This window comes from Psammomys obesus, unplaced genomic scaffold, assembly GCF_907164565.1.
Source record: "Psammomys obesus unplaced genomic scaffold, mPsaObe1.curated_primary_1811, whole genome shotgun sequence".
NCBI classification, from domain to species: domain Eukaryota; kingdom Metazoa; phylum Chordata; class Mammalia; order Rodentia; family Muridae; genus Psammomys; species Psammomys obesus.
In genome coordinates, this window is record NW_026593286.1 from 1,990,629 (window position 1) to 2,014,221 (window position 23,593).

The 23,593-nt window shown below is 51.8% G+C and overlaps 1 protein-coding gene across 1 annotated transcript in view; it reads right to left on the reverse strand.

Moving 5' to 3' along the window:
• Twist2 (twist family bHLH transcription factor 2) overlaps nt 1-21,772 on the reverse strand; it is a 43,198-nt gene extending 21,426 nt beyond the window's left edge. The window contains exon 1 of the mRNA XM_055616913.1: nt 21,205-21,772. Within this exon, the coding sequence (XP_055472888.1) occupies nt 21,240-21,722 (483 nt within the window). The 5' untranslated portion in view covers nt 21,723-21,772 and the 3' untranslated portion in view covers nt 21,205-21,239. The remainder of the gene's footprint in view (nt 1-21,204) is intronic.
• Between the last annotated feature and the right edge of the window lie 1,821 nt (nt 21,773-23,593).

Here is a 23,593-nt window from a genome sequence, read left to right on the forward strand (position 1 = left end):
TTTCTTTCTTTCTTTCTTTCTTTCTTTCTTTCTTTCTTTCTTTCTTTCTTTCTTTCTTTCTTTCTTTCTTTCTTTCTTTCTTTCTCTATTGCATCAGAATCTTCTAAAGTAAACTTTCACCCAGCCAGGGCTGTGTTAGGCCAGAGGGCTTTGCCAGGGATCTGTGAGGTAACTTTCCATCTGTTTATTTATGCTTTGCTACTTGGGGCAGGGGAGAAAAGCTCAGGGACCCAGGGCTCCCAGAAGCTCAGCTTCTGAGTGCCTGACATCATGGGAATTTGCATGGCCTGACTCACGGTGTCCCCTGGTGAAGGAGTGGAAGTTCACAGAGTGCCCTTGGCTCCTGTGTCACCAGGAATTTGCAGCATTGCAGCTGCTTGAAGCCCAGCCCTTGAAGATGGTGTGAGATCCCATAGTTTCCAGCTACATGGAACACAAAGCCACAGGGACCCTCTATGGAAATGCTGGCCAGCATCATGGAGTCTTCCAAATTTCCTATCTTTCATCTCTTGGCCAAGTCCACCTTTATCCAGTGAGAAAGTTGCTGTAACTTTTCTGTCCCAATGGGCAGTGCGGTCAGAGGGTCCTGAGGTGGCTCTCTTCTCTGCTGACCCCTGAAGGTGACATCGCTCTCTCCTGTCATCAGGGCTTCCTTGAGGGGTGGCTGGCCACCCCGTCTCAACCCAGAGAAGAAAAATAGAACGGAGTCCTCCATAGCACAGAGAAATGCTCACCAGCTGCCCTGCCTCCCTCCCTGGCTTGCCCAGTTCGGTCAAACCATTTCAAAGGGGACGCCGACAACTGCCTTCCACCGCGACTACGGCGCTGCTCCGGGAGCCTTCTAGTGGCAAGAAGACAGTGAATCCACTCACAGCATCACACACTGGTTCTCTGTCCTCCAGCCCTTCTGGATTTCATTTATGCTTCTCTGTGAAGTCCTGGACAGAGCCTCTTGAGGAGGCTGGTCACAGGGAGAAGACTGGCGTGGCAGAGAGAGCTCAGAACCCAGAACCTGGAACTTAACTGTGAGAGTCCGCTCACATCTGGAGGACAAGTCATCGAGTCCCATTCAATGCGGACCCGGCGGCCTCACCTACCTGGGTCACCAGGTGACACAGCAAGCTCAGTGACATCAAGAAGCATGACAGAAGAGACATTTGCAGCCCTTGCTTGTAGCCACAGAATTCATGAAAGTCAAAAGTGGGAAGCAGGCAAGTGCCCATTCACAGACCAGTGAATATACTTAATGCTGTACAACACAAACTATCAATTAGCCTTAAAAAAATATCCTGTCATAGCTGTGACCTGGGTGCACCTTGAGGCATACCCTAACTGAAATGAGCTAGTCACAAATGATAAAAATTGTGGGATTCCTGTCATGTGAGGTCCCCAGAGGCAGAAAACAGAATGATACGAGAGCCAGGGCAGGAGGTGGGAGTTGGTTTTTAATGAGCACTAAGTTCGCCCTTGGGGTGAGGGTGCAGAGTCGGTGGCACTGACGGTTCTGACAGTGAGTGTGAGAGGAATTAAGCCTGACAAACAGTACAAGCTCGGTCAGTACCACAGAACCACACACCTAAAAAACAGGGTAAGTGTGGTCAGAGACAGAACCACATACCTAAAACACTAAGGGTGGCAAACGGTATATTGTGTTTTAGAATTTAAAGCACAAAACAGGAGATATCTCTGCATGGTAGCTGGAAGGCAGATGACTCACGGCCAGGGTCTCTGTAACAGATCTTCACACCCTCCCTGACCTTTTGGCAATCACATCCCTAGAAGAGTCTCCAGATAGAGTTCCTGGGTCAGTTCTAGGGGTTCAGGGTCAACTTTGTGCCCTTGAGTGTCAAGGCTAGCCCAGGTGAAGGTCATTTCTTTCACCCACCTGAACTTCAGCTCAGGGAAATGGTGTTCTAGGCTGCCATGGTAAGATCTGCCTAGGCCATGGTCTGTAGGCTATGGCTAGGGCTCAGGGTTCAAAGAGGTGTGTGTGGGGGTTGGTGGATCAGGACGGTACATACCCCATGTGTGTCAGGTCTTCTAGCGATTTCTAACCTGAAGCAGAGCTACTGATTTTCAAGAGAGAATCTAGCCGGGTTCCGGTAGTGACCAGGGTTGTGTGTGCTTTGCACAGGACTATGATAACATCTATCTGCAGGTGAAGAGAAGGACAGGCATATCCAGGGAGCAAATGTGGGATCCCAGTACATGCCCACAAAACTTCCAGTAGTTGGACAATTAGCCAAACAGGTGATCAGTGCTAGCTCCATCTGCAGAAATCTTCATGTCATGGACACATGGCCTGAGTACACCGGGACAGTTTACAATGGCTGGTCTTACTGATGGAGCCTTGAGCTCCGGCCCTTCTGTCTTGGAGAGATTTGTGAAGGGACCTGTCAGGAATGCTTCTCAAACCTGGCGCCTGAGACGGAGGAGTGGAAAGGCCTCGGTTCCCTTGGGGAAGCCGAGGTCTGTGATGTTCATCTGATGTTGCTGTCCCCAGAACCAGCCTGGGGACAGGTTCACCTCCACGTACCAGTTTGGAAACACATCAGAGGCACACTCTGCACCTGCTGTGGGTATCTGAACGTCACTCCTCCTCACTTCCATGTTGTTGGATATTGAAGCATCCAACTTACTTCCGTCCCGTTATTTTGTAACAGAGCAGAAAAACGCCAAGCAAGGAAGTATCGGGGGATGTGTTGTCTTTTGCCTCGACATCTGTGACCAAAAGCACTGGAGGGATTCCTTGGCTTTGCTAGAGGTTTCCTCCTGGGCTGAGGTGGCCTCTTGCAGTGGTTTGCGTTAGCATATCTCTGAAGGTCAGCCATAGTTGTGGATCATCTCAGAGGCTTGCTGCTCACTTCTCTCTTTGGAGAAATGTCTACCCAAACTTTTGGCTCACTTTTTATTCAGATTGCCTTACCTTAATTGTTGAATCTCTGGGCTTCTTTATATATTCTGGACATTAACATGTGGTGCCTGTGTGCATGTGTGAGAGTGAGCACGCCCACCCATATAGACGCCAGAAGCTGATGTCAGTGGTCCTCCTCTGTTTGATACCGGTTCTCTCACGGAACTTGAAATCCACTGTCCCAGCTGTGAGCTCTGTGTCTGCTCCACAGCGCTGGGTTTCCAGCTTTTTATGTGGGTGCTGGGGGCTGCAAGCCAGTCGTCTCTCCAGCCCCTTGGGTATTAACTCTCTATCAGATTTGTGGTTTGTTCTTCCCAATCCATGTGTGACCTTGCTATTGTTCTTGAATCTTCTGATGCAGAGAAGCCTTAAGGCTTCCTGCTACCAAGACTGTTTTTGCCTTCTGCAAGTTTTGCCCAGAGCCCAGATTGCTATTTGAGAAAATGCAAACCTCTGTCTCCCCAGAAGCAGAGCCACTGCAGTGGACTAGTCCTTTTCCCTCTCTCTCCCCCCAAAGCTCCTTCCTTTAACTGCTCTTTGCTGAACTAGGAGTCAACTCCCAACCCTGTGCAAACCGGTCCTGCTCACACCTAGTGTGACTTTGCTGGCCTTATCTCTCTGTTGAGTCTTCCCCAGACTCATCCTTGGCAAGTTTACACCTAAACCATTTGCTTGCCATCCCCTGCTGCTGCACTTTGCCAGTTCACCCCTCCTTAAATCCCCACAGCCTGCTCAGAATGCTTCGCCCACCAGAGGCCCCCCGCCCAGGTTAGGCTAGGCCATCAAACTCCCTCCTTCTTTGTCCCATATATTCCCAAACACTAGGGTGACACAAGCCTTGCCGCCACCCTGGACACACAGTGATAGATTCTCTCCTTGTTTGTGGCCTGGACACCTGATGCCCACTGAGCCTTTGAGACCTACTTTCTGCCTCTAGAAACTCACTCTGTCACAGAGAGTTCTAGCACATGACATCAGCAAAGGCCGCTCTGAGAATGTGCTTGTCGTGGACACAGTCATGGACACAGGTGCCCCACGGTTGCCTGCATGCCCGCTCTTCTCCCCCAAACCCCAGGAAACGCCATTTCCATTTCCTGGGGCATAGCTTGGAAGGGGACCAGTGTCTGGTGCAGCTGTACCCCTAAGTTCAGTGGGTTGCGCCCCTTGCCATGCGGAGACTTCCCACTCTGCTTCTGGACATAGGGAGCAGACTTACAGCTTTCCTTTTCCTGCCTGACTGTGGAGGCGGATGAAGTCTGGTGTGAGCCAGCGTAGGACAGCGGCTTCCAGGAGAGCAGGCGGGAGCTTGGGGCCTCCAGTGTCAGTGCCTACCTGAGCTCGTTCTAGATTGTTATGTTTGATGAGAGGCTTTCCCTCAAGGTATCAGGAGCCAGGCGCAGGAAGGCACATGCAGTCTCTGGGGCTGGTGTCAACAGGACAGAGTCTTCTAGGATAACGTACAGACAGGGAGGAAACTGGGCAATGCCAGCTGTCTTCTCAGCCTGCAGTTTTATGGGAACTCTAGTTTTATTTCATCCATCTTTTGCTTGTTTGCTGAGCCTCCTCTAAACTGGGTCTCTGATGCTGCTTGATGCTGATCTTTAGCTTTGGCCCCATCTCCTGAGGCCTTCCCCATCCTTTTTCTTGGTCCTAGAACCATACCCAAAGCTGCCCTTGGCTTTCTGTGGGATACTCCCCTCACCATCCACCTTAGACTCGTTCCACTGACCCTGATGGAGGTGGCACTCCCTCATCAGTTTCTAGTTCTTAGCACTCAGCCGGTGGTGAAGCTTCACACACACACACACACACACACACACACACACACACACACACACACACTCGGCCTGTCGGTAGGACTCAGCCACCCCTCTGTGCATGCAGTGATGCCTCACGTGCTCACCAGTCTGTGACTCACTTGTGATAGGTCCTCTGCTCTCTGGGGAAGGCAGCCGAATATGGGCTCACAAATGACTCTGACAGGGGCTTACTAGATGTCATAACTAAGGACCATCACTAGAGGGCGTTCTGGTGCCTGGAAGCCTCAGGGGTTACAGTAAGTGTTAACAGGGATGACCAGAGCTTTCCCACAGGTGGACACTGCCAGCAGCTGCTAGAGAAGGTCAGAAGGGTGTTCTCCTTAAAGTGACATCAGAGAATGCCATGTTTTAGGGACCAGCATCTGGACCTCTGCCTCTCTGTTCTTTGCGGGCACTGGGCATGGTGTAGAGAGGTCACACGTGATGCAGAACTGAAGCAAGACAGAGCAAGGGCAGTCAGGTTGGTCAAACTGCTGGAAGTGGGTGGGCATCAGGGTAAAGGAACCAACATTTAGCAAGTAATGCCACCCACTCTGTGGGATATATAGCTCCTATTACTCTAATGACAGTGTGAGTCAGATCAGCTTGCTGATAGGTGGACAATGTGAGGGACAGTTCAAGAGGGTCAGGCCAATTGTCCCTGCAGAGCACCACAAGGCAGGGAAACGAGAAAGGCCCCATAACAGAGAGAGACATTTGATAACATTTGACCTCTTCCTTGTCAACTTGACTGGGTTTAGAATCACCTGGGAGACACAGCTCTTGGTTTGTGAGGACTTTTCCAGAGAGTTTCAACTGAGCGTGGAAGACAGACATCTCCTAAGTGTGGATGGCAGGATTCTTTGGATGGGGGAGGGGGTCCTGGACTGAACAGGAAGGAGGAAGGGAGCTGGGTACCAGCAATCATCTCCCTGCTTCCTGACTGTGCCAGCTGCCTCCTGCTGCCATCTGCCCTGCCCCACCCCCCTTTAATGAACTGCAGCCTCGGTGAGCCCAAAGAAACCCTCCCTTCCTGAGGCTGATTTATCAGCCATTTTGTCGCAGTGGCACAGCAGTGGGAAATGGGTCCCGACAAGGAGACACATGAATTGCTACTTATCCACACTACACATGGAAAGGCTCTTTGCCACTGAGGGTATCAAGGGCTTCTGCAGACAGGAGGAGCTGATTTCTTGTGCCTCAGTAGGAAAACAAGCTCCCCTCCCAAAACAGCTTGCCCTTGACCCCTGAGCATATAAAGACCCAATCTACAGGCTTGGGGGTAGATCTTCCAGGTCACAGACACAGAGGCTGTGACACACTTCTGGCAGTGAACACATCAGACCAACTGGAAGCAGTTGACAAGAGTATGGGAAATGCCAGCAAGTGCCTGGCTGTGACCCAGGTAGGCTTCCACTGTTAGGAGGTACACACAGCAGTTGGGATGAATGCTCGTCTCATATTTGCAAAAACATATCTCACTAGGAACCGGGGCGTGTTTTATAGGGGGAAATGGAATTTTGCAGGCAATTTTCTGAAAGCACAGGCTACCTGGGTTTATTTCCTAGCCTCTGCCTGTTGCTATCCAGTTTCTGGAGACCTCAGTTTTCCTATCCATGAAATGAAAGCCCAGCCTCCCTGGGCTTTTTTGAAGATAAATGTGATAGAATGGTGTGGACCATCTGAACCTACCGCCCTCTCTGGCCCTCTGCCTTTGCAGGGCAAGGATGTCTGTGCCCCAGGAGCAATAGAAGGGACCCTCAGTCACCATGCAGCCAGATCCTTTGAACCTTGCATGCTTGGAGATCCAGGAGCCTCGGATCTTGCTTGAACCCCACCCCAGATTCCATACTCTGGATCCTGTGGAAGGAGAAGACAAAGGGCAGAGATTCCACCATTGTCGCACCCTGGTACTCGGTGCTCAAGAAAGGGGATGGGCAATCAGTGTGATCCAGAACCAAGATACAAACCCTGGGAAGGCACAGGGGCGTGGCATGGGGGCTTACTGTCTGTGTAGTCCAGACATGGACAACCTCACAGCAGGTATCTGTGGTAGTTTATCCTCAGGGTACCCCAAGACCCCCCAAGACCTCAGCCCACTAGGACATCAGCTCCACAAGTACCCACTGGTCTGTTTCTGACTTGCTCAGCTTCTGTTCCAGGAGGGTCCAGCCTTCCCCCCTGATCTCTCTTCCTCAGGCTGACCTGGCTCTTGGGCTGGGTGGGGCATCCTTAGAGCTGAGAGCCACCTCCCACCCTGCACCCCAGGGACCAGTCAGACTTTCCTGCTTTGTTTATTCACACAGCCAGGAGACACAAGCTCCGCTCTGAGTCACCCTGCTCCCAGGGCTCTGATTCATGGAGGAGGCCCCTGCAGGGGACTGACCCCAGCCATTAACTTCTTGCTTCCTTGAGGTCTCTACAAAAGGAATCCATGGTTTTGAATCATGGGCGAAGGTGCAGGCCTATGAGAGCTTGGCATATTTATGGTAGAGAGAGCAGCAGAGGCGATCTGAGTGTGGGAGTGCTTGCCCCTCACCTCTGGCCACTTCCAGCCTAGCTGATGGAAACTCACAAAAATGTCAGTCATTACTCTCAAAAAGATTTGGTCATCTGGCAAGCGTGGCCCTGGAATTTGCCAGAAGTATGCGTCAAATGTGTGAAAGAAAACAGGAATAACAAAAATTAGATTACGAACTAAGACTCCAAAAGGAGACACAAGAGTCAGAGGCGGGTTGTCTCCAGCCCTGGGGAATGGCTCGGCTGGGTGGTTCGTCTTATGAAGGGGCTGCAGAGAGCAGGTCCCAGGAAACGGGACATGCAGGGGACCCAGGTCAGAAGCCAAGTTCACATGGTGCCACCGGCCCTCCCAGGTCCCAAGCATGTGCCACACACAACATCAGCTGGGACCTAGGTGCTGAGTGACTAACATTTCACCCTGAAGAAGGGCGACACAAACACCTGCAGGTGAGCGGCCTCCTTCCGCTCCCAGGACTGAGGTGGCTTTAAATGGCTCTTCTGGGCGTGGCTCTGGGAGTCGTCAACGAGTTCACTTAGGTGCTTTTGTGTCTGTTTGCTGCTTGCTTCCACTGTCTGCAGCAGCCAGCGACTAGCGTAACCTCAAATGTACCCAGAGTAGAGAATGCAGAGAGGAGCCAGAATTCGGAGGTCAGTCTGCCAGTGGGAAGATGAGTGAGTACACAGGGATTGAGGGATCTCATGGCAGGTGGCCCTGGCAGAGCTCAAGGTACAGCCCTATACTCATGAGGGCAGCCTCTGTGGTCAAGGCAAGCCTGTGAGCTACGCTGTTGGCCTAAGGCAGCCTAGCCGACACTTTCCAGAGGAATGTGCCAGGTTAACCCAGCAGTCACTGTGTGAGGACAGGGGCAGGGGTCACCGGTGCCCTGAGGAAGGCATGACACTATCTCTCAAAAGGCCACTTTCTAGTCTTTGTTGTGGAGCCAGGGATCAAATGCAGGGCCTGCAGCATGCTGGGGCCGTTGCTCCGTCACTGAGCCACCTTCCTAGATCACGCAAGTAGGATGCAGAGAGAAAGTTCTAGCGAGAACCCGTTCCCTGGGGAACGGAGGCAGGGGCCATTGGGATAGCATGGTGAGGTCACTGCTTCATAGAGGTGGGCAGAGGGGCGGCTGACCTCTCCTGTAGGAAGGAGTGCTGGGCATCCTTTGTCTTTAAGAACCACCGGCCATCTCTGTCTATGTTCGCAGGTAGCAAGAGCGATACGAGGCTCCTGCTCACCACTGGGAGAACATGGTTGTGCCTGTCTGGGCTCCCTGAACATGGTTGGCATCGGGCTACTTCAGTGCACGGCAGCCTTAGGGTTTTCTACTTTGTATGGCACGATGGAATGAAGACAGGGGGAGGGTGTGTGTGTGTGTGTGTGTGTGTGTGTGTGTGTGTGTGTTCACCTGGCTTTGCACTGTGCGGTTTCTGTTTTGTTTTTGTCACTGTCTCATTTACGGATTGAACACCATGGTGCCGTGGGTAGGAGGAAGTGGTGTGTACAGGACCTGGTATTGTCTGTAGGTACCAGGGGCTTCAGCTTATCCCTGCAGACAGAGAACTGAGCTGCAAGGAAAAGCAGTTACGAGGAAAGGCAAATGTCCCCTCGTACATCTGTCCAGGGGCACCGGCTCTGGCAGAGCTCTCTCTCTGAAGAACGGTGCTCTTCCGTCAGTGTGCTTAGTTTTCAAAATCTGGGATTACCTGATCCCATCCTGCAGACATTCCCTTCATATTACCCAGCTTCCTTTTAGAACATAAGTCTGTCAGGTGGGTGTGGAGCGTTCTGATGTGCTAGACTTCGAGTCATCCAATCAGCTTCCCGGGACACCTCAGACCTTCTCGCTGGTGAGAGCACATCTGTACGGATTTCTTTGTTGTTAGACAGAGCCCGCCATGAGTCACTTGGATCAGTGGTTCTCAACCTTCCTGATGCTGTGACCCCTTAATACAGTCCCTCATGTGACCCCACCATAAAGTTGTTTTTGTCACCACTTCATAACTGTGATTTTGCTACCGTTATGAGTCATAAGGTAGAGAAGTGATATATGACTTCAGAGGGATTGTGACCCACCGGTTGAGACCCTCTGACATAGAAGGATTCCCAGAGGCAGAATTGCTGGTTCAAAGGATATTTCAGCTGGGATGTGGCTCAAGGGCGTAATACCTGCCTAGCACTTCAAGACCCTGATTTCCATTCCAGCACTGCAAAAGGGTAGCTTGGATAATCTAGAAAGTGCTCTGGAAAGGGATATTCCCAACCTTAAAACGTTAAACTCTTCTTAAGCAAACTACATGTGTTGTCTCCCCGGCCGGAGACTGGGAACAGGACTCACTCTCCACCCTTGTCGATTCTGAGGATGATCATATTTTTTTCATCTCAATGAACCATAATATCTGCCAGTTTTATTTAGAATTTCTTGTACTATCATTGAAATGTCATACTTTTGTTAGTTTTTTTTAAACTACTGTGAATGTGTAATTTTGCTAATATTTTCTGCTGTACAAATCACCATAGTTTGGTCAATGTCTAGTCGGAATATGGACCGGCTGTAGAGTAGGCCAGAGGTGCTGTTGCTGGACAGAAATGCTGAGGAAACATCTTCTGTCTTCCTGGCAGCTTTTCCTCAGAGCCATTTAGAGACCTCAGTGGATACAAAATGTCAGAAAGCACTTTCTTTCCGGTTTGTTTTAAACTTTTGATTGGCATAGAAGGCTAAGGCTAAGGTTTGGTTCCTGGAAGTCAGTCTTTGGGACCTGCCCTGCTACAGATAGAATGGACAGCTAGAGGAACTGGAAGCCAGAGGGGACTTAGAGGACAGTGGCTTCAATTTCCCCCTATATCTGCCTACCCCTACTGGATGCAGCCAGGGGCCCCCAAAGGGACAAAATCCATGTGCCCCTAGGGGACGCACCATGAAGCCTGACTCTGCTATCAGTTCTCTGGGGACAGGTGTGCTGAGGGAGATGCTGAGTGGGTGCTTGCCCACCAGGACCCATGCCTTGGGGACAGTGACAATCACTGGCACAAGGCTAGAGGGGACGCTGCAAGCCCCTGTGTGCTAGCCTGGCTCAGGCCACCTACAGGGCATCTCTGAAAGCCGCTTGGAAACCACAGGAGGAGAGCAGTGGTACACAGGAGCATGTGAGCAACGATGCGATGAGCAGCTGCTGAGGGGCGGGAAAGAGAAATGGGCAGCGTCCCTGAGAAAACAAGCATGCTGGCTGTGCCAGGGAGCAGGGCATGATGAACAGAAGTTTGTCTGTCTGTGGCTCAGATCCCCACAGATGCAGGGGAGCCGGCTCAAGGGCAGAAAAACTGCAAGGCCACACAGTTTCTATACGGTGGAATGACCCAGTTCTCTCATCAAACCAATAGCGTAGCTTTACCAGGGCCTCAGGGCAATCCTTCTGTTTCTATTTACATTTTGGGAACCTCTCTCTCTCTCTCTCTCTCTCTCTCTCTCTCTCTCTCCCCCCCGCCCCCGTCTTGGAGTCGGGAACAGGAAATAATGAGGGGCAATGTCCACCTAAGCGGGTTTTTGTCTGCTGGCAGCTTCCTGAGGATGGCAGGAAGGTCTTCCCGCCCACATGCTCAAAATCCAGCCCACGGGAAGGCCAGCAAGTGCATGGGTTTCTACAAACATCTCGGCACTAGAGTGCGTGTATGATGGTGCCAAGGTGCCAGCTTTTATAAAGAAACAGGACCGGACCTGTGAGATGACCCAGCGGGGAAAGGCACTTTCCACCAAGACTGAGAACCTGAGTTCAGTCCCTGGAGGCACAAGATGACAGGAGAGAGCCGCCTCCGTTTTGTCCTCTGGGCTCCACACATGAGCTGTAGCACCCTCTCACAGTAGACAGACAGACAGACAGACAGACAGACAGGTGATAGAGGAGAAAGATGAAAACAGATGGATAAAATAGATGGATGATGGATAAGACAGACAGACAAGTAGATAATAAATTCTAAATGTAACGATCTTTTTAAAGGATTGGGTCCTCCTTGCCTACCAGCACACAGAAACCTCCTGCCAGTTCCTCCTGGCGGTGACAATCTCTGAAGGACACATGTGGATCACAGCGGAGATAATCAATCTGGGAGAATGGGGGGGGGCATGACAGAAAGAAGAGCCAATCACCCTGAGTGACATGATGCCACCTTCCTGGTGGCATCTACACAGAAGACAAGCAGGAGTCCACGCGCGTCCCCTCGAGTGGATCTGCACGGCAGCCTGCTGCGATCTTCTCTGCAGGCGGACAGCGAGGCTGCCCCACCACCAAGGTGTGCAAGGCAAGCCCTCGCCACCCCACTCCCAACGCGCAAAACTCCCACTTGCCTTTGCCAGTGGGTGGCTCACACACTCGCTCTTCTTTCTCCCATCCCTCAGAGGTCAAGGAGTCAGTCAAGCTTTGAGAGCCGTGAGAACTGAGCAGGCACATTCCCTCCGTTAGAGGAAAAAGAGGAGGTGGGCTACCAGCATTTCTGAGTCGGGGGACGTAGTGAAATAAACAGAATACAAGATCTGTGATTTGAAACATTTTTAAGTATTTCGTAACTGTAGGCTCAAGTGCATTCCCGCTCTGGAGACACCGTCACCAGAACATTCCAGAATATTTTCCTCACTCCACACAGAAATTCCACACCTGTCAGCCGTCCCCCCCCCCCCCAATTCTCTCTCCAGCAGTCTCTGGCAACCCCCAGTCAGCTCTCTGCCATCTCTGCAGACATTTCCTATAGACAGAGTTGTACGAGACGGGGCCCTTTTCAATTTGCTTCTTAAGCTTCCCATGTTTTCAAGATTGTCCCTAGAGGTATGTGGACTTCCTGCATCTGGGTGGAGTTCGTGTTACCCCCCTTCCTGAGCGGAGAGACTCATGTTGGTCCCCCTTCCAGCCGCTGTGACCATCTCTGCACAGACACAGGTTTCTGGGGGCACACCTGTTTTCATGGCTGTGGTTTACGTATCTGTGATGGAGTTTCTGGCTCAGATCAGCCCTTAGTTGGAGTTTTGGTAGTCGGAGGGCCATCAGAAACTCCCACCATTTTACAAATGGGAAAACTGAGGCCGAGAGCCTCCCTCCTCCCCCACCTCAAAAAACTGCAGACCTGGGAGCAAAAACGAGTTCCTTACCCCACGCCTGACTTCCGGAGCCTCATCCTAGCTCGGGTCTGGGAAACACAAAGCAGTGGGTCTGCCTGAGAAGGCCCCTGGAGAACCAGCCCGCTTCCTACAGAGGCGACGGCCTTTGGTTTCTGTCTAATTAAAATTTCCCAAATTAGAAAAATACCAAGTCAGAAGTTTTCTGAAGGGAAAGACTCACATGTGATTGATTCTGGAAACAGTGACCTAAATTAATTGCAAAATCCATTGTGTGGAGCCGCTGCTCACAGCAGCCACAGGCGGTTACTTGCCCGCAGAAGCTGTAACCGACAGCTGCTCTCAGGACGCACCACGCAGGAGGGCGCAGGCGGCACCCGGGGACCGGCAGGCACGAGGCTCTGCTTTGTCTTCTCCTTCCCTTTCCCTCTCTCTGGGCAGAAGATGTGAGGCGATGCAATTGGCATTAAACAATACTTGCTGTACAGAGCGCCACACGGCACGGGCCTCCCGGCCAGGAGGCGGCCATAGAGAAGCCTCAGCGCGGCACCTTCTGTCGTCACCAGAGTCCCGCCGCTCAGGAGGAAAAGATTGCTGCACTGGGTGGTCTGGCCCCCTCTGCAGAGAGGCCTGACTCCGTTTCCCCTGGCTTTCGGCGGGCACAGTGGCTTCTGGAGCAACGGCGACCATGGAACTGTACCTATAGTTATTCAATCCGGGAAAGGACGGCAAACTGAATCACCACGTCCCTCTTCCTCTCCTTCGCTCTATGGAAGGCTGAGCGGTCCCGGGTTCACACCCACAGAGGGTCTGCTGCTGCCCGAGGCTGCGGGGCCCTGGAGACGCCAGGGTCGTGGGACAGCTCTTTGCACTCGGCCCTTGGCGCCCTTTCTCTTGCTGTGCTCACTGTCTGGAAATGGTCCTTTGTACCCCCGGTTCCCTGCCTGGGCCATTGAGCCTCCTCCCCAGGGTCTCAACTCCTGCCCTGAGGCTGGAATCTCGAGGCCTTTGGTGCGGGTAGAGTCCTCAGAAGCAGGACCGCTGCTGTGGTTTTTCTGATTTTCCTTCCCAGAGCAGTATTGCTACCGGGGAGTCGACAGGAGGCCCAGGCTCTGGGCCGTGCGGAGCGGTCTGCCCTGCACCAGCCTGCGCCCACGGGCCCGCGGAGGCTTGGTAGTGCTGCTGTTCTGGCAGGGCAGGTTCGCTCTCACAGAACTGTGAATTCCAGTGGTTCTCAACCTCCCCAGCACTGTGGCCCTTTAGTATAGTTCCTCATGTTGTGGTGACATCCCCCACCATAAAGTTATTTCATTGCTACTTCATAACTGTAGTTTGATATTTGTATTATGAATAATGCAAATATCGGATATGCAGGGTATTTGACATGCAACCCTGTGGAAAGGCCAATCAACCCTCAAGGGGGTCAGAACCCACAGGTTGAGAACTGCTGCTCTGAGGGATTCTGGGTAAGAAAGCAGAGGGAAGCCAGCAAGCCTAGAGTCTTCTGCCTTCTTACTAGAGCCCCCAAGTCCGTGTGTGCCCATCCCAGTCAGCTCTGAGCACTCTTCCCGCTCACATCTCAATCTTCTCGCCTACGCTGGTCTTCTTGGGAAAGGGGACTTTTCCCTATTACAACTCATAAACTGTGCACTGACCTGTGCGAGCTTCCTAGAGCACATGATGAAGCGAAAGAGTTCCATACTGAAATGACACCTAACCGCTCGCTTTTGAATGCACAGGGAGAGGCTGTGGCATAAGAAAGAGCAGTATCAGAGGGGTGAACGGTGGGATCGGGTTCCACCAGCTCTTTAGAGAACACTTACCATCCTCAGGAGATGGTTCAGAGGGGAGCCCTGAAATCGGCAATAATTTGTCATCTGGAGAAACACCCCAAAGTCTACACTGCCTTTAAAGTCCAGCGTGCTTACATGGCATGGGGGGACCCTTGCCTATAAAGAAGAGATCAACCCAATAACTCTATCAGTCCTACTTGATGGGGTTTCCTCCTCTGCCACCCCCTCGGGTCGGGCCACGTCTGGTCCCCTGTGCAGTCTGGGGATAGGTAAAGCAAGCCATTTTGGAAGAGACATACTAATACCACCATGGCGACGACTACTACGAATATAGAAAACAAAAGCAGCAGCAGCTAAGAAAAGGGGTCTCCAAGCATGCGTGTGGGCCTGTGGGTCTGGGTGAGCAGTTCGCACTGCACAGATGTTCCAGGCTCCTTCCAGAGAATGTGTTTGCCCTTCAAATGTGGCCTTGTCACCAGGGGAACCCAAGGCCAGTCTTTGAGCTCTTCCTCTATTGTCTTGATATGGGAAACCTCACTTGGACTTGAGTACATCATTTCTACAAAGATGACTCTTAGCTAAAGCGTCAACAAGTGCACTGGGTCAGAGGAAGAAGGACAGAATTAGCTGATTGATTTCAGGAGAACCAATCCCCAACAAAGATAGCATTCACAGATCAAGCATATCAATAGAGGCATGATGATATTCAATTTCAAAACAAAAACAAACAAACAAACAAACAAACAAACCAACAAAAACCCATGCCTCTCCTCTCCTTTTCCTTCCACTCTGCAGACATTTAGGCGTTTCACAGAAATAGTAATGGCATTTTTATTTATCAAGACAAGCAATCTCTTTTAGAGGATGATTAAAAGTTTGCATAAGTTTCTGGAAAATGCCCCAGTCAGTGTAGAGTTTGCCAAGCCTGCCAGTGACCCGACCTGATGTACTAGGATCACCCACCCCTCTAAACTGCTGGGGTGAAAGTCTGAAAAAAGACCACTGGCACTCTTAACCCTCCAGGGAGGCAGCTGGCTGGTGACTTCTGATCTCTCGGCACCGCCAACCGTATCACTCCACCGACAGACCGGAGGAGGCAGCCACACGTTCGCCTCTACATGTGATGGGGAGAAAATGCTGGCTGCTAGCATTTCTGCTCAAGAGTATTAATTCTGAGTGGGTCGCACAAAGGGACCAGCGAGGCAGCAGAGGACCAGCTTGCCAGCTGTAGGCCGTTTCTTCTATGGAGTCTGTTTCTTTCGCAAGGCAGCCCCTTCCTGCTGTCCATGCAAGCAAGACTCTGGGAGCTCCTGAACAGGGCTCACAGAAAGGGTATAGGGGGGCTGGAGAGATGGCTTTGAGGTTAAGAGCACTGGCTGCTCTTCCAGAGGACCCATGTTTGAATCCCAGCACCCTCAGTGTGGCCCTTGAGCACATGTAATTCCAGTTCCAGGGAACTAATGCCCTCTTCTGACCTCTGCGGGCACCAGGTGCATTGGAGGTGCACAGTCATACACGTAAGCAAATTTCCCACACACATAAAATAGAAATAAAATTATAAAAAATGAAACATAGAAAAAGAGAGGAAGGCCGGATGGCACTTGTCTGTGGAACAATGGGAAATGGGACCCAGTGAGCGTGTGGGCCACGTGTGGGCCTGCACACTTTCTGAGCCTGGAAGACAGCAGAGGGGTGGAGCCCTGCCCTCTCTCTAACAGCTGGCTAGAGCTGCCCTTACTGACCCGCTGGAGCCTCTGCTTCCAGCCACACCACCAAACTCAGCCACAGGGGAATGCTGGTCACAAAGGGTCACTGAAATAAGTCAAGATTCCCTTAAAATCCATCCCCTCCCAGTCACAACCCAGATAAACAGAAGCACAGTTAAACTCCAGAACATCTCCCCCCACCATGTGCCATCAATAGACACACTCTTTAGGTGGAATGGGAGCTACACAGGAGAATTTAGAATCACTTCTGTGTCATATTCAGCCCCATCCTTCATCGAAGTGGCAGAAAGCTGAACCACAGAATTTGAGGGCTCAACCAGGTAGATGCTTCTCCTGACATCCCAGAAATGAAGTCACAGTTCTTAAGAAGTAAAGGCTGAGTTGCCCCCATCTCCCCTTGGTCCCATGGTGAAGAGAAGCAATGGAGGAGAAGAGGCAGCTCCATAGACAAGGTACCTGGGGCTCTCAGCCCTGCCCTGTCTCACTCACAATGTCAGGGCCTTGACAGGATTCTGAGTGAGAGTTAGGGGACAATAACAAAAGCATTCCAAGCTGCTCAAACACTGTTCAAAATGACTGTTTTCAAGGAGCGCTGACGATTTCCTTCATGCTGGGGTAAAGCCACATGCCAGCCTCTCCGGCTTCAGAGCCACGGCTCCCTGTGACGTGACAGCCAGTAATCACTGACTGGGGCAGCAAAGTTTCACTATGCCTCAGTTTACATCGGCATGAAAATCACAGCCTGAAGATCGCATCCCCATCCCAAATAAACTCTCAACTAAGGCACAGTGTAACACACTAAATCAAGTCAAACTGCAGGGCAAGATCACACGTGTTGCTAAGACAAAGTTCATGATTTGAGTTCTCACCACATGTCTCTGTCCCTCTGTCCATCTGTCTGTCCGTCTGTCTCTCTCTCACACACACACAAACTCTAAAATCACAGTCTTTATGTTACTTGGTGAATAGCTCTAAATCATCCTTTAGAATTGTATATAACTTTGATAGAGCCAATAGAGCCTTAACATCCTCTAAAGCAGATGTATGTCCCTTTCAAAACAAAAATGTCCACAAATCTATTTGGAAAGTACTTTCTCTATTAGCCTGGAAGTCAACTCCTCTTGGAATTGACGTTCGCTCCCCTGTTTCTGGGATACCAGTCTTTGCTTGGGAACTTTTAGTGAATTACATATTGAAACTATATTGAGACCTCACATTCTAAATAGAAGTATTCAGAGACAAAACATAGCAATGATTCCTTATGAAATTGGTCCATTTGTACACAGACTAATTCTTGTAGAATATGTTTAATTTTTTTTTTTAACTGGGAAGAGGAGTCTGGGTAAGAGGGAAGATAGGAAATGGACATGATAGAAGAATATGATATACTTGAAAGAAAGTGTCTTCATGAAACCCAGTGTGTGGAAAATGATTATATGCCAAGAAATGCTTTAAATTTTTTAACTTCGAAATAACTTTAATTTTTCAGGAGGTCCTGTGCTTTTGCTCATTCCTCCTGAGGATGGCAAGCTCTAAAACTTCATAGCTTCTAGACTTTCTGCAGGTATATCATTTTATTCCTCATGTACACGTGGTGTGCGTGTGTGTTCAGGGCCTGCAGTTTTGCCACATGATCAGGCCCAGGTGACCAGGCACCTTTTGAAGCAGTTTCTGACTTTTGAGTTTCATCTTGGCTCTTGAAAGCAGCCATATGTGTACGTCTTAGATCCTGATCCCTGTATAGTCAGGGCTCCATTTCTTGGCTACAGTAACTTATCCGTCTCTTTGAATTTTACAGCCTCCTTTGTGAGCTCGCTGCCGGCAGAGAGCTTTGTGTTCGCTCTGCTTTCGGTAGTGCACTTCTGCTTTCCCAAGCAAAGACACAAACATCCATTCCTGCCCCGTTCATGAGGCTCTTAAAGACACCAGGGAGGACGGATGGATGGATGTAGACACTAAGCTGGAAAACTGCCACAAAAGCACAGCCCTTAAACTCAGCTTATTTAATATCTGTTGTTTTCTTAAGTCCAGAGTTAAACTCCAGCTATGAGTTATAGTGCCCAGTGCACAAAGAGTGGACTTCATTATTTCTCTGCCAGGCAAAATTAGCCCCGTATCTGTGCCTTTTATTTAAGACCCAGGCGAGTGGGACTGGTGGAAACTCAGTGTGTTCAGGCTTACAACCTGCTTGAAAACAAACATACGAACAAACAAACAAAAGGCACTTCCAGAAAAATCCCAGTAAAGGACAACATTTCAGATGACCTCAAAGTGTCACTCCAGCCTCTCCAGCCCCCACACCAGCCGGGGGGAGGCAGACAAATACTGATGAGCAAGAGGAGCTCAGCTCCCACTGGCAGCTCTTACAGCAGGGAATTTGGTAAGACAATCTTGCTCTCGCTCGTACTTCAGGTAACTCAGCTGTTCAGACTGGTCTACTCAATGAACAAAAGATCCTCTGGGACTCTGCATTTCCGTTCCTCCCCAGAAGAGTTTTATTTTGAGACTAGCTAACACCCCGGATGCAGCAAAGACATCATGAAGCAGGCTGACAGGGGAGAGGAGAGGCTGACATTGGAAGGTGACGGAGACACACACTCTGTCCATAGGAGCCAAAAGTGCTCGGAAGAAAGGAAGGAAGGAAAGAGAGAGGTAAGAGCAGTTGTTGAAGATGAAAACCTGTTGAAAACCCCGTGCAGAGTCAGCAGAACATGAGACAATGCCTCCTTCTACAGTGACAAAGACAGCAGAATAAATAGTGATGAGAAATGGCTGACTTTTTCTGTCCTGGGCCAGGTGACAGCAACCCTGTTCAGAGGGCTCCCGCATCTCAAAGTACTCCGTTCCTCTCCTGAGACTTCTTTCAGTTAGTTGAGTCCTGCTGACTGGGAAGACCCCGATACTAGTCTAATTGAGTTTTTGAATACCCAGCCAAGGAAGGGGAGGATAAGTTTAATAGAAACTGGACTTCATGGGCCAGGCCATGTTTCTCTCCACAGTCAAGGACAATTTAAACTTTGTGTTGATAGTAAAAATGTCACAATAGACTTTAAACACACATACAGATCACTGAAATGTCTATGTTCCTCTTCCCTCCCCCCTGGCCTGAGGCATAGCATTAATGTTCCTTGGAAATGTTACAAAAAAATAACCCATTACAATTAGCAACATTTCCAGGAGATTAAAGTAATCACAATTGTATTTGTGCTCCTTAAGAAGAATGGGTTAAGAATAAGAACACAAAGGTGTTCCTTAACACAACCTAATAAATTAGACCAAGGCAGGCCCAGCGTCAGTGAACCCATCAAACATGGACACATTTCCTTGGAAAGGGTCCTCTGTGTGTTCATAAACCAGATAACCTGAGTAGTCATTGTATTCGATTATATGAAAATAAAAGGCCTGCATCTTGCTTCCCAACCCAAGGTGTTATCTGATAGTTTAATGCTTTCTTGTCCAAATAAGCTGTTAACATTTTTCATTTGTTCATTTCAGATATTGCATTTTGGATTTTAAAACCTAGTTGGTTGCAAGATGTGGTTGAGTTCAGTTTTTGAGGAAAGCAAGAGTCTTAAGATGAATTTTAAATGCCCCTACTAAATTTTCCCATGAGGGTAGTATCTCCTGGTGTTTGCTTTCAATAATTTTCTGAAGGGCTATCTTAACGATAATTATGTTGACATTTTCCTTAAACAAATTCTATGTGTGTATATAAAAAAAGAATGGCGCATTTCATCTGCCTCTGCTTCCTGAGACATGCTGTAAACCTTGGTGGTATGAAGAGTGAGTGGAGTTAACTAATGGACGCTCATAATTTAGGCAGCAAAAAACAGAATTAATGTATTATCCCTCTGTAGCTTCGAGTGCTTTGCCAACCCAAACTTTCTCTCCTAGAGAAATACGTGATTGAGACAGTTCCCATCTGTTTTTGACAAACACAGGGAAGATTCCCACAAGTGACTCTGTTAAAAGCTCTGCTTAAAAACTATAAAATGGTCATTATCCCAGTGGTTATTTCATCAAAACAAATTTTGGGGACAGAAAGAAAAGATTTAAAAAAGAAAGGAAGGAAGGAAGGAAGAAATGCTGTATAAGATCAGCATTTTGTAGCCACAGCAGCAACTTTAAAGATATTATAAAACGATAAAAATTGAAGTAGATTGTTGGGACAACGGGTGGCCATGCTGATCTTGCTCAATCTAAATTTATTCTGTGTAAAGTGGAGACTTAAACACACACAGAGAGAGAGAGAGAGAGAGAGAGAGAGAGAGAGAACAAAACCTCACAAGATGGTGAGAACTAAGTAGGAAGCATCTACGCCGCTCTCTCCCCGAGATAGGCAGCGAGGCCTCCGAAGAGGAGCCTGCAGCCTCCGGGAGGGCCCTCCTCCGGGAGAGCCTGAGGATGTAGAGGCGTCTGCCAAGCAGCAGTGCAGGATGTCCTCAATGCTCTACCGGAGGAAGCATCCTTCCAGCTGGGCTGTGCTCAGGTGCCCTCTTCCCGGGCAGGGCCGAGCTCCGTACTGCTTCTTCACCACCCCCACGCACGCGCTCAGACCTGGTACCCAGCCTGGCTCCCTTGCACTTGCTTGCCTCTGTGTCTTTCCAAGTTCAAGGCTGGTGGTTTACTAGGCGCCCAACTCTCAATATGATCCACCTGCCTGCCCGCAGCCCGGGACTCCAAACTGCCGCATCGGCCTGGATGTTGGGGGAGGGGGGTCTCTGCACTTTTGGGGCGACCGGGTCTCCTGCGCTCCTGGGGCCCAGCGATCTGCGCCTCATGGATGCGAACCTGGAGTCCCAGCGCTGGACAGAAGACTCCCTGCTTTCCCAGGTAAACTCGGCGGCGCCCCCGGCAGCAGCATCGTGAGTAATGAGCAGGCTGAGGCTCTGGCGCCCTAGCATCCAAGGCTCGGGCGGGCGGGAACTGCGGTCAGCAAGAGCTGATTGTCGACACCACGCGTGGACTCGAGAGCGAAGCAACGAGTCGGCCACCACCCGGCGGGCATCGCATCCCCCGGCCTCCGCTGGCCTAAGGAAGACGGTCTGACAACCGCTCCCCCTCAGACACCCGGCCACCAAGAATGGAAAGTGTGATCATTTGTGCAAGAAGTGCATCTGGAGCCTGCTGGGAGCCACTGGCTGGTGGGTCCGAACTGCTATCCCCGGCAAAAGGCCTCACGCGTGGCTCTGGGATGGGAGAGCTTTCGCGTCTCCCGCCAACCCCTGCAGGGTGGAGAGGCTCACGCTCCCCCTGTGCGGTGGCCCGAGGGACCCGCGCGAGGTGAGATGCCCCGGCCCTCCCCCGCCCCGTGCGTCGCGGGAGCCCGTCACGCGCAGCACTCACCCTGGCGCGCGGGTCCGGAGGTGGGTGGCGCGGCGCTAGTGGGAGGCGGACATGGACCACGCGCCCTCCATGCGCCACACGGAGAAGGCGTAGCTGAGCCGCTCGTGAGCCACGTAGCTGCAGCTGGTCATCTTATTGTCCATCTCGTCGCTCTGCAGAACCTGGTAGAGGAAGTCTATGTACCTGGCGGCCAGCTTGAGCGTCTGGATCTTGCTGAGCTTGTCGGAGGGGAGCGTGGGGATGATCTTGCGCAGCGCGGCGAAGGCCTCGTTGAGCGACTGGGTGCGCTGGCGCTCGCGCACGTTGGCCAGGATGCGCTGGCTCTGCAGCTCCTCGAACGACTGCGCGCTCGGGCTGCCCTTCTTGCCGCGCTTGCCCGGGGTCGGGCTGCCATCTTCGCTCGACTTCTTGCTGTAGCGCCGCTTCCGGCCGAAGCGCTTGGGCTGCCGCTCCAGCTCCTCCTCGCTGGTGCCCAGGCTGTCCACGGGAGACACCGGCGAGCTGGAGCCCTCCTCCATGGCGCCCGCCCGGCGCGCGTGGGGCTGGGGGGCGCCGAGCGCACGCCGCTGGCCAAGCCCGCGGCGGCGGAGCGCAGGCTCCCGGGTCGCTCGCAAAGTCTCTGATTTCGAGGCCGGCTCGTGCAAAACCGAGGTCTCCGGGAGAGGAAGTTATTCTAACTTTTTTGGAAACCTTATCCCGGCTGGGTTGCTAAATAGCTGTCAGGAGCGAGGGCGGCGCGCTGATTGGCCACCGTGGCCAGGGGCAGGCCGAGTTCTGGGGCCTTCGCCGGCCGCCCCCGCCCCCCCGCGGCGGCACTTTCAGTTTTGTCTGCTCTTTTTCGGCCCCGACTGTGGCCGGCATCTCGGAGGCCGGGTTCGTGCGCGCAGCCTGCGCTCCTGCCTCAAGCGCGGGCCGCTAGTGAGCGGTGCTGATCCCTAGGCTCAACGGGGCCTGGCTTTGTCAGAGCCTCCTGGAGCAGATTTGGACCTTGCCAGCGCGCAGGGTCCCTGAGAGGGGTGGAAGAGGCAAGTCCTAGCCCAGATGTGCTCCGTGGACCAGGGACGCAGCCGGGAGCCTCCTGGGGCGCGCTCTGAGCCCTCGCCTCTGCAGCGCGGTCCTGCTCGTGAGCGGTGCAAAGGCAGCAGAGAAGCCCACCGCGCGGTCTCGCCTCTAGGATTCACAGAGACGCTGCCCGGCTCGGGCCAGAATGCAAGTTGGAGACACTTTTTAATCCCTACTTTCTGGGGAACCTCGGTGTGGACACCTTCTCAGAACCTTCCCCCTAAATGCTTTATAGCTTAGGCACCACAGCGAACCTCTGCTGGCGCGCACGGTGCCCACCGCGCCGCCTGTCCGCCTGTCCTGCCCTGAGTTCTGGGTCCTGGTGTTGGGCTCAGCTTAGCCTCTGTATTCTGCTTCGTTCTGAGTGATGGACCCAGAACACTGAGACCAGGGAAAGACTCAACCTGCCCGAAGTCCCCTGCCCTGGCTCTGATGGTTATCTTCCGCAGGAGGGTTCAGGGCTGCAGAACATAGGGCCAGGCCTTGGTGAGCAGACATCGCGGGGACCTCGGCCTTTTGCCATCTGGACGCAGAGAGCCAGGCTTTTGATGTGCTCGGGGTCTCTTTGTTCGCCAGGCTGCTCTAGCTGGGGCCTGGAGGTGGTTTACAGCTTCCTTGCCTTTGAACCTATTCCCAGGTGACCGGGGCTCAACTAGGCCGGGCTTGAGCTTGGCTGTCAGAGAAACCCTGTGATCAAGGGCTGGCTAGAGCTTATTGAAGTTGAACCTGGGGCCGGAGACTGCTCAGCCTCAGCCGCTCCTGGGGGCAGTCTGGAGGGCCACGAGGTGGGGCCCGCGGGCTGAGACCACTGTCTCAGGAAGCCGGAAGGGCTGTGGGTAGCACTTCTGGCCCCCTTTGCCGAAGGCCTGGGTTCTCCACTCTCAGAGACATCCAACGCCCACACTTGAACAGCGCTCTGCGGAGAGCGGGCCCACTGGCAGAGGCTGGCACAGTGCTACAAATGGCTCCTTAAACACACAGGCTTCCGAAGGACAGTGCCCAGCCTCACCCTCGCTGACTGCCTAGCGAGAAGGCCACATTTCATCCAGTACCTCAAAGTAGCTTTCCTTCATCTTTAAAAAAAAATCCAAAACTAAGTTAAGGAGCAAAAGAGAGCACCGGGATCTCAGCTGGGGCGGCTCTTCCTGGGACTTCCGGGCTCAGGCATGCCGGCCAGTTTTGCTATCCTGTGTCACTCAGAGGGAGCAGGCTCCTCACCTGTGCCCCCTGTAAAGTCTGGCTTATATGAATCAGGTGATGTTGTCCTCTCTCCGTAACCACAGGGTGTTTTCAAACAGCAGCCTTCCCGTAACGCAGCCCAGCCCCC